The sequence below is a fragment of the Alexandromys fortis genome, unplaced genomic scaffold, assembly GCF_014885135.2.
Source record: "Alexandromys fortis isolate MF-2015 unplaced genomic scaffold, M_Fortis_MF-2015_v1.1 scaffold_2_1_26212458, whole genome shotgun sequence".
Classification (NCBI taxonomy): domain Eukaryota; kingdom Metazoa; phylum Chordata; class Mammalia; order Rodentia; family Cricetidae; genus Alexandromys; species Alexandromys fortis.
In genome coordinates, this window is record NW_026067930.1 from 18,697,908 (window position 1) to 18,708,126 (window position 10,219).

A 10,219-nucleotide genomic window follows, 5' to 3' on the forward strand; every position below is an offset into this window, starting at 1 on the left:
CACCCCCCCCCCCAGTCACAGACTTTCTCCAAAGGCCACAACTCCCAATCCTTCTAATCCTTTCATGTAGTTCCACTCCCTGGTGACTAAGCATTCAAATATATGAGCTTATGGAGGCCATTCTTATTCAAACCCGCTCCCTTGGTAAGCGTTAAAATTTAACCGATAGAGAACAGCTTCTCAAAGAATTCTGATACTTCTGCTTCCAGCTGCAACCAGGAAATTCAGAGGCAGCCAAAATGAAAACAAGAAAAACCTTAATGGAAATTTTGAACTTAGAAAAGGTTTGGTCTGAGTTTGAAAAGAAGATCTAGGTCGGTTTATGGCCCCCAAGTACTATTGCTGGATTTGCTGGCTTTTAATTTGTTTATTAGATTTTATTTATTTAATATCACTATGATACACTCTGATTCTAAGGGGCGGGCCCCCAAGCTTGGCAGCTTAAGTGAGACTTCTCCATTTATTTCAAAGCTCAGGAAGCCAGACTTCCCTGAAGTTGCTTACGTTGGGATAGCATTGGCCACTCTGCCGCAAATCAGCAATTCTACTTGGGAGGGTTTCGCCAAGTGTTGTCTGAACACTTTTTTTTTCCTCTAGTACTTGCATAGAAGGGTAGCAATTTAATTAAAGCAACATGTATACATAATATTTAGTGAGTGCTTGCCAGATTTTCTTTAATAAAAATTACAGTAAAAGCAGGTTTCATTCTAAGTCACTTAGGAATTGTGAGTTCTGTAACTAGGCTCTGACCTCTAAGTATGTGGGTGTGCAGGGACCCTAGTTTCCATAAATTTATGAGAGTTTAGTCTCTCCCAAGTGGACAAGTTAAGCTCCAGGCATCTCCGTGGATTGGAGTACTGAATTCTTATCTATCACCTCAAAGAGTAAATAAGGCTTCCATGACCATCTTTCTTATAGGAGCCCAACTCCATTTTCAGGGATTTTAAGAGAGGGAGTTCTTTGGTAATAGATGGACTTCTCGTCTATATTTGAGGGACCCTTTTGAATGCCTGCTTCTGTTATCTATACATGTTCCTTTAAGTTCAAGCCCAACAACAGGGCTGCTAACTACTCTCTCTTTATGCTGGAATAATGCACATTTCTGTTGCAGTTGGCAAATAATGGGAAGAAAGAGCCTTGCTCTTAACGAAGTCCTTGACTAACTCCATAAACCTCTTCAGGGGTCAAATCATTTAATGATGTAAAATCCAATCCTACTGGCTCCCCATCTCTGACTCATCGCAGAATTTACTGTATGTTTCCTTCTCTACAGACCTTTAAATCTGACCATTTCTAAAAGCTTCTTCCTAGCTATAGCATTTATATTGTCGTTTTGACCCTTGGTAAGGTGATCAGATAAACCACAGAAGTGTTAGGAACACTAACTTGATTAATAAGTAAGCTGGTAAACTGTAGACTGTGGGCATCGTGACTCTCTTCTGTTATTTCATAGTTGGAATAAAGTTGACTATACATTGAATACAGCTTTTTTTCCCCCTTCTTTCTTTCTCAGAGAGACACCTCCTGTATGGACGACCTGCAGTGCTTTACCGGACTAGATACGATATCTTGTACCACACGGATTTTGAAAGTGGCTATAGCGAAATATTCCTGATGCCTCTCTGGTCGTCATATACCGTTTCTAAGCAGGTTATTGAGAAACTTGGGCCTTTTACACTTTATTTGGTATAATGAGTGTTTTTTGATGACGAATAGATTTGACCTTAACTGTTTTTCTGGTTGAAGAAACCTTCTGTTGCATCTACTGTGATATTATTTATTTCTTTTCGTGTATGCATGCATGCATGCTCACGTGTGCCATGGCGTGCCGATGGAGGTCAAAGGGCAGCTTATGGAGTTGGTTCTCTCCATCCACTCTGTGGGTCCTGTGATTGAACTCAAGCGTCAGTCTTGGAGGAAACACTTTTACCTGCTTCGTTGCAAGACATTTTTAAAATTAGTCTTCATTCACTGTTCTGTCTGACTACTATATTATGTAAGCGTTGAAAGAAATATAATAATGTTTTTAGATTCTTTTTTCACATGTTACATTTGCCCAATAGTTACAGAAGCCATCAAGGTTTGTTCTTTTTGATTGTTTTTTTTTTTTTTCTCTTTCTCTTTTTTTTCTTTTGGTATAGTGGAAATTATAGTATGTTTTAATAGATGTTAATTTTTTAGGGCAGTTCTCTGTTAGCAATCAGATTTAGTGAGAAGTAGCAAGTCCCCAGATATAACCATGCTCAGCCCGACCTTGCTGTCAATGTTTTCTTTGTATTTTATCTTACATTTTAAAAGTTGCCAAGAATTTAAAAGATTTGATTTCCTTATTTTAGTTTCTGTGTGTTTTTGCCTGCATGCGCGTATGTGCACCTTATGTCTCAGAAATCAGAGGGCATAGGATCCCTTGGAACTGGATTTATGCATGGTTGTGACTCACCACGTAGGTGATGGGACCAGAATTCAAGTCCTCTGGCAATAGCACCAAGTGCTCTAAACTGCTGAGCGATCTCTCTATCCCCTGTTTGTATTTGAATAACAAACGTTTTTAATTGGAGTTTGAACTTCATATGGATGTGATGCAAAGCTATAGATCAGAAATTAGAACAGCTTATTTTGTAGTTGAAATTCACATCTATTAGATATATCAAGTATATATACTTAGAAGTATATTTTTAACTTGTAAATGTAAATAACAAGATTATTACTTCCCCAACAATCTTGTTAATTTTTACTATGTGTGCATACATGCAAGTAGATACAGAGAGAGAGTGAGAGACAGACAGACAGACACACAGATAGACAGAGAGAGAGAGACAGAAAGATAGATATGTATGCTTTAAAAAGAAGATATATATGTGTGTGTGTGTATGCATATGTATTTGTATGTGTGTGTTTCATCATGGATGCCATCCACCTCATTTTTTTGGAGATAGGGGCTCACACTAGTTTGGTGCTTACCAAGTCAGCTAGGCTTGCTAGAACCTGTGCTCCGCTGTGCCTGACTTGTTACTTGGGTTCTGAGGATCCAATTCAGGTTCTCATAGGCTTGCAAATCAAGTGCTTTACTGATTGAGCTGTCTTCCCAGCACTTGTCTATTATTTTAAAGACCATTTGCTTGGCTTTTGTTGCTTGGCTTTTGAGGCAGAGTCTTGGTATATAACCCTAGCTAATCTGGAACTTGCTATACAGACCTGGCTGGCCATGATTTTGTGAGCAGCTTTCTTGATTTTGCCTCTTGAAGGGTGGGATTTTACTTGTGTACTGCCAGGCCTAGCTGGGGGTTTTAGTTCTTCAATGACCTTTGCAGCTGTGGAATTTCCACTTTATAAATTGTTCGACTTCAGACTTTGATAAGAAAGATTCTACTGCAGACAACCAAGAGATCGAGAATTATAGTCTTATTGTATTTTTTTTAAAGAATGACTTTTTAAAGGGACTTAAAATATCAGATTATGAACTATGAGAAGCTTGCAAGTTTGGGTTTGAGCTGTTCATAAGAGAAACTCTAGCTTTGTTCATGCTCTTTGGTCTCATCTCTGTAAAGCATCAATCCATGAGTGTCTCTGACTCCACATGCAGGCCGAGGTCTCCAGCATCCCGGAGCATCTGACTAACTGTGTTCGCCCTGACGTTCGTGTGTCTCCAGGATTCAGTCAGAACTGTTTGGCCTATAAAAATGATAAACAGATGTCATATGGATTCCTTTTTCCTCCCTGTAAGTTGCAGCGTTAGGGTCTGGTCACTGTGTGTGTGCGCGTGTGTGCGCATGTCAGGTTGGGATGTATGATCCAGAGTTTAAAGCTTGCTAGTTAGGATTTCAGTGGTCCAGGGTTTCTTCATGGGGAAGCATTTGGGAGGCTGTGAAATTCTCCCAAAATTGAGCCTGAAAATGACCATCTTATAAACATCCTGCTCTTCTGGAAAAATCAAAAGTATAGGGGAAACGTGTTCTCCTTCACACTGTTAAAGCGGCATGCGGAAGAAATAGTAAGTTATGAGGACATTAATTCTTTCTTAAGAAAGGGTTTTCATTTGACAGTTCCATATGTTTATATGATGTGTTTTTGTCATTTTTATCCCCCATTGCCCTCTGTCACCCTGCCTCCTGCTTGGAGCTACCTTCTCCCCAAGTCTCCCTCCCGTTTCCACGCCCCCTTTTTGTGTGTGGCCCATTGAGTTTAATAAGAGTCATTTGCCTGAGCGTGGGTGGGAGGCTATTTAGTGGCACAGTCCTGCAGAGGTGATTTCCTAAAAAAATTACATCTTATTATCTTAATGCCATTTTTTAAGAGTCTAAGTCACAGTAACGGTATCAGAGAACTATAGACTCCAGAACGCTGTAGGAAGAAAAGCGCTGTAAATACTTTCAGAGAGCGTGGAGGGCGGTGAAGCGACCGAGTGGGCGTGAAGTCGGAAGTGTCTAATAGAGGAGATAAGTGGAAATAAAAGTTCAGGTCTGCTGGCTTCGAGCTGTTTGGGTTGGTCTAAAGACTGCTCTTCTGTTGATGTCAGCCTTGGTAAGCAATGTATTCTGTTTGCTCTTCTGATGTTTAGATCTGAGCTCTTCCCCAGAAGCTAAATATGACGCATTCCTTGTAACCAACATGGTTCCAATGTATCCCGCTTTCAAGCGTAAGTATATTTACCTAATAAACTATTACTTAGAAAATAAATATTTTAAATTTACCCTTTACTTTTTCCCCCCTCCCCATACTGGTTTTAAAAATACCTTGCAATGGTTCATATTTTATGCCCTTTGAAGACCTTTTATATAAACTCCCTCCAGTTGACCTGCGTGGGAGGGAAGCTGGCCAGTGATCTAGTCCTTGCTTATAATTCGGAAATTGACAGCAGAGAAAGTGACCCAGGCCATGAGCGGTAGAGCTGAACTCAGCCATGTTCTAACCTGCAGTCCTTTCTGTTTTTATGAATCTTACTGAACTTTAGAGGTCACTTGCACCCTTCCCAACATCTGTATTTATGTAGTGAGCATGTTTGCAAAGACCGTGAACACCCTTTTCCTTTAGGGTGCTAATGTTGTTCTGAATGTTGACCCTAAAACCCAGGAGAAGATTATGAATATTCTTGTTTATCAGAATATGAAATCAAATGATTTTATGCAAGTTATTATTTTAGCTTCTTTGACTATATAGTCTGTTTGTTCACAAGACGAATATTTGTGGATGATAGTGATTCTGTGAACTGAGTAAGCACCGTATACTCTGGCCCGCAAAGCCAACTGTTGGTCCCTAGAGTGTGAGCATTCGTTATGCCATTTTTTTTTAGTAGTGTGTATTGAACTCAGAGCCTCATACACATTAGACACACCCCAACCACAAAGCTATCTCCTTCAACTCTAATCCCCTTTGGAGATGGTATCCCATGCAGTCCATGCTGCGTTTGAACTAGCTGTGAAGCTGAGGATGATCTCCTTCTTTCCTTCCCTCCTGGATGCTGGGCAGAGTCGTTTGCTAACCTACGTAGTCTATACAGTGCCGAGAGTGAAGGCCGAACTTGGTGTATGCTAGAAAAACACTGCCAACTGAGCCCATTCCCTAGTCCTAGAGCTTCAGAAATCCTTTTGTCTGACCTCTAAAGATTTACGTGCCCAATGGCTAAGATACTTCCTCTTCTGCTAACACTGTAACTCTCTCTATCTGGCATGCTCTGCCCCTACGACGTTGCCTGAGATATACGAACCCATTCAGCTTTCAGATCTTTGCTTCTTTGCCTCTGCTGGGAACTTCCCCTGACCTACTGGGCCAGGCTTACTGCCTCCCTGGCATTGTCGGCTTCCTCTTATCTTTCCTTTCACAAGTTTTAGTGCAAAACAAAGATAAAACTGGAGAACAGGTTTTGATGGCCACAGCTGCTCTTGGCTCCTGACATTGCACTTGAAGAAAGCCTCCTACAGAGAGTTTGTCTGGAAACGATTGTTTTTTGTGCACAAAGGACTGACTGATTTGTGTCTTCGTACAGGTATCTGGACTTATTTCCAAAGGGTTTTGGTGAAGAAATATGCCTCAGAAAGGAATGGAGTCAATGTAATCAGTGGACCAGTTTTTGACTACAATTACGATGGCTTACGCGACACTGAGGATGAAATCCGACAGTGAGCTTCTCTTTTCTGTTCTGTGTGAGATGCCTGAGTTCTGAGGTGTCCTTCAAGGTTATCTCTATGCTAGAGAAGAGTTCATGCCCTTAAATATTTTGTCTTTGAATCTCATTATTAAGATCTTCAGTGGTCTTCGATCTTTGATTAAGTGTGGCTTTAGTAGCTAGAATAAAATTTTGATTTTTGTGATGGAAAAGGATATCAATATTTTTGAAATTATCATTTATTCCTCAGGGACTCTTCCGTAGGCAAATTGTGATTTTAATTGATTTTTATGATTTCTGGAGAGTTTTGGAATCTTTTCTATCTTCTGAGTCAGTATGGCTTATTAAAAAGTTGCATGAAGACCTTGGTTGAATCCTATTATCTCTCTCCTATTGGTACTATTGGGATATAAAAAGGTAAGGTAAACACTGTGCTTATAAGAGTATGTAGTCTAGGCCATTTATACATCCACAAATATTCAGAAATCAGCACAGAGTGTATAAATAAAATAGATACTTAGCAAACAAAATACTATTTTGAAATACAGATAATTAATAGTATAGACATTAACTTCCTTTTCAGCAATTGAAAAGAGAAATTTCATCTTAATTACATATATTTATTGTTGGTCATTTTGATAGCTTTAAACAAAATTAAGGTCACTCAATTTCAAGATTTAGAAAATGATTAAAATTATAGCGTCAAGCTGGGTGAGGGATTTAAATGTGTACACTTGGCTCTACTGGAGAAATCCCATTTAATAGCATGAGGCTCCTCTCCCACTTTTGAAGTTAGTGCTTCCTTTGTACCAAGTTCAGGCTCTCAGTGTAGGCTAAAAGTGCAGTGATTCCTCTACATCCAGTCTCTTGGGATTCTGGACCATTTTCTGTACCTACGAAAGTCGTCTTTCTGAAACACAAATCTAATATTGGCACTCTGTATCTGCCAGACCTCCAATGGAGTAATGCAGCCTAAACCACAGCCCCTAAGTGCTGGATCCCGGCTCTCAGAAACCATCACAATTGGTCTTTTATAGACTTTTCCAGCTCCTTGCTCTACGCCATTATTCGAGTCACCGTTGATTGCCTCCAGCTCTTCAATGCAGCCAGTGTATTTTCTTGGAATACCTTTCTGTTTCCACCAGGTAGAGACAGGGAGACAATTCCAGGCAGAGAGAGAACATCATGTTTGTTTAACGTAGGCCAGTAGGGTGTTGTCATGGGTAAGCAAGTTTTAAGAGAACATTCTGATGTGTCTTGTAATTTTACTGACTTTCCTGGTTCAGGTATGTGGAAGGCAGCTCTATTCCTGTCCCAACTCACTACTATAGCATCATCACCAGCTGCCTGGACTTCACTCAGCCCGCAGACAAGTGTGATGGTCCCCTCTCTGTGTCCTCTTTCATCCTTCCTCACCGGCCCGACAACGACGAAAGCTGCAATGTAAGTTCAGAGGCAGAGTCCTCCAGGCTGAGCTCTCAGACTAACTTGTACCCCCACTATTGAACCAGAACAAAGCACATGGATCACCCAGCCAGGCGGAAAGGGGAACGACTCAAGTAGAACGGTACTGCATATATAGGGACCTGGCATTCCATAATAATAATTTTGTATTGTTTTCTTAGTGTGTGTGTAGATGTGTGTGCATGTGCATATGTGTATATATGTAACATAGTTCTATTTATGTTTTCTATGTTGAACTTTTCTTTTCTTCACAAAAGGATGTACCAAAAAAGGAAAATAATAGTAGATTTTGATAATAGTAGAGATAGAATAAGAGTTCAAAAACATTTACCATATTGATCTTTTCTTTTGTGGATGCTTAGAAACATCCATAATAAAAGTTTTTAAAACACATGCACACATGCACTTATTAGTCAGGTTATCGTTTGTTGCTGGCTATGGGAAAATACAGCAGCCATCTCACAGCACACAGGACTCCTGTATTATTTATTTTCACATGGAGAGAGCTAAGAAGCAGAATGATATAATGGAAAGGCCCTTAGCAGAGGCTGGAGAGACGGTTCAGCGGTTATGAGCACTGGCTGCTCTTCGAGAGGACCAGAGTTCAATTCCCAGCGCTGATATAATTGCTCATAACCACCTGAACCTCCAATCACAGGATTCCAGTGCCCTCTTCTGGCCTCTATGGACACACCAGGCATATACCTGTTGCTCAGACATCCAAGCAAAGAAATTACCCATACTCATAAAATAAATAAGATATATTAAATTTACAAAAAGGAACAGCCCTCAGCAGGAAGACAGACCAGGCTGTGTGTACAGATTTAAGACTCAGGGAGAAGTCATATATTCTCTTCATATATGTTTATTGTGTTGGAAACTCTTTGCTGCAGGTTTGATTCTAGAAGTAATAGCCCATATGCTTTAATTTCACCAATAGAAGGAACAGGGATAGGCTCTCTAGAATGGGATTGTTAGTCAATAAATTACACTCAAATACCTAAATTGTGTAAAGTGTTTTAGGAGAAAAAAATATTGTTAGCCACAGCCATAAACTTCTAGGCAGCCTACCACATAGTGCTGAAAACAAAACATGAGCAGAAATACCTACACTAAGAAGTTAAAGGCCAGCTGGGTGTAGTGGCACACGCCTTTAATCCCAGCACTTGGGAGGCAGAGGCAGGAATATCTCTGTGAGTTTGAGGTCTACAAAAGTTCCAGGATAGCTGTTACACAGAGAAACCCTGCCTCAGAAAAAAAGTAAAAATAAAATAAAATGCCATAACGGTTGGTCTTCATGCTTCTTGGACAGTGTGGCTCCTGGACAAAGGCTTCAATTATGGATGAAGAATTCAGGCCCTGACTGTTCAAAGCAAAATAAAGACTTTAGGAAATAATGGAAATGTGAACTATGGTATAAGCAGCTAGTTACATTTTCCTCAAATATCGAATTTGATGAGAGATAGTATTTTACACTTGATAGTAGCCAAAAGGCTAAGAAGTGATGGGTGATGTTTATAAAAATCGCCTGTTATCAAAAATTTACAATTGTAGTGGTCGTTGCATTAACACCGGTTGTAAGAGCTGTCGAAGTTGTTCCCATCTGCCAAGTGTGTGTTATGGTCCGAGCATTGTGTAGATCCTCTTCTTACATTGTTCTTGTCACCTCGTCACCCTGGAAGGTCTCTCTTTCTTCCTCCTGCCTGTGTGATGATTTCTAAGGAACTTCCATTTACTAAAAGATGATGGTGAGCTGGTAGGGTAGGGAACTTTAAATTCCAAAGATAATTAGCAGTTATCTGCAGAGAACTTGGGGAGTTTTTCTTATTGTGCAATTAGATAAACAAGAAAAAGTCTTTCATCAGAAGGGCAACATTTTAGGTTTTGCTCTAAGGAGTTTAGGCTGGTGGAGGTTGAACACGGTGTTCAAAAGGTATTGGCAGGATTCATAAGAATGAGGTCACAGAACTGGACCTGGGGTGTGGTCTTAGACACTTAAAGAGAAGGCTGGAAGGCAGAAGTACTGTAGCCAGAGGATTTCTGGGGCCCCACGTGTGGTTGGGAAGGGGGAAGAAGAGGGGAAACGGGAAGTGACAGACCCCCGCTATCAGCTCGCTGTTTCAGTCTCAGGTGTTCATAGCGGAACATAATTCCTCTTGGAACATCACTGTACTTCCCTCGAGAAAGCCTCAGTTCTCCTGAAAACCCATGGAGAGGTAAAACTAAACGCATATAAAATGAAATTCAAAATTGCTCCGAAATTAAAAGACGGAGTACATGTCACACAGACGTTTATACGTACGGTAGGCTGTTTACAGTATATCTCGGTTCTTTGGGACTCCTCCAATCACTGCAGGATGGCGATGGGAGAGTTTGGATCCCAGCTTGGCCACTTCTTCTGCATTCCGTGGGCATTGCAGACAGGTGGTGCTGAGACATACATGAACATACACTCATACACATGAACGTAAAAAATAATAAATTGAACTTTAAAAAGAATGATTATCAATAGTGCAGAAATTAATCATAATTGTTTGTGATTGCATTAGTATTCTGTTATTTTTTAATTTGTTTTTTTTTTTTTTGATTTTTTTCCTATTTCCTTGAATTCTTACCATTCTAGCTGGCCGTGATTTTTTGAATTAGGAAAAA

At 40.2% G+C, this 10,219-nt stretch overlaps 1 protein-coding gene across 1 annotated transcript in view; it reads left to right on the forward strand.

The window, feature by feature from the left end:
- Enpp2 (ectonucleotide pyrophosphatase/phosphodiesterase 2) overlaps positions 1 to 10,219 on the forward strand; it is a 79,618-nt gene that overhangs the window by 67,163 nt on the left and 2,236 nt on the right. Inside the window, exons 22-26 of the mRNA XM_050145223.1 lie at positions 1,514 to 1,650; positions 3,584 to 3,719; positions 4,559 to 4,636; positions 5,984 to 6,116; positions 7,390 to 7,546. Coding sequence (XP_050001180.1) covers positions 1,514 to 1,650; positions 3,584 to 3,719; positions 4,559 to 4,636; positions 5,984 to 6,116; positions 7,390 to 7,546 — 641 coding nt within the window. The remainder of the gene's footprint in view (positions 1 to 1,513; positions 1,651 to 3,583; positions 3,720 to 4,558; positions 4,637 to 5,983; positions 6,117 to 7,389; positions 7,547 to 10,219) is intronic.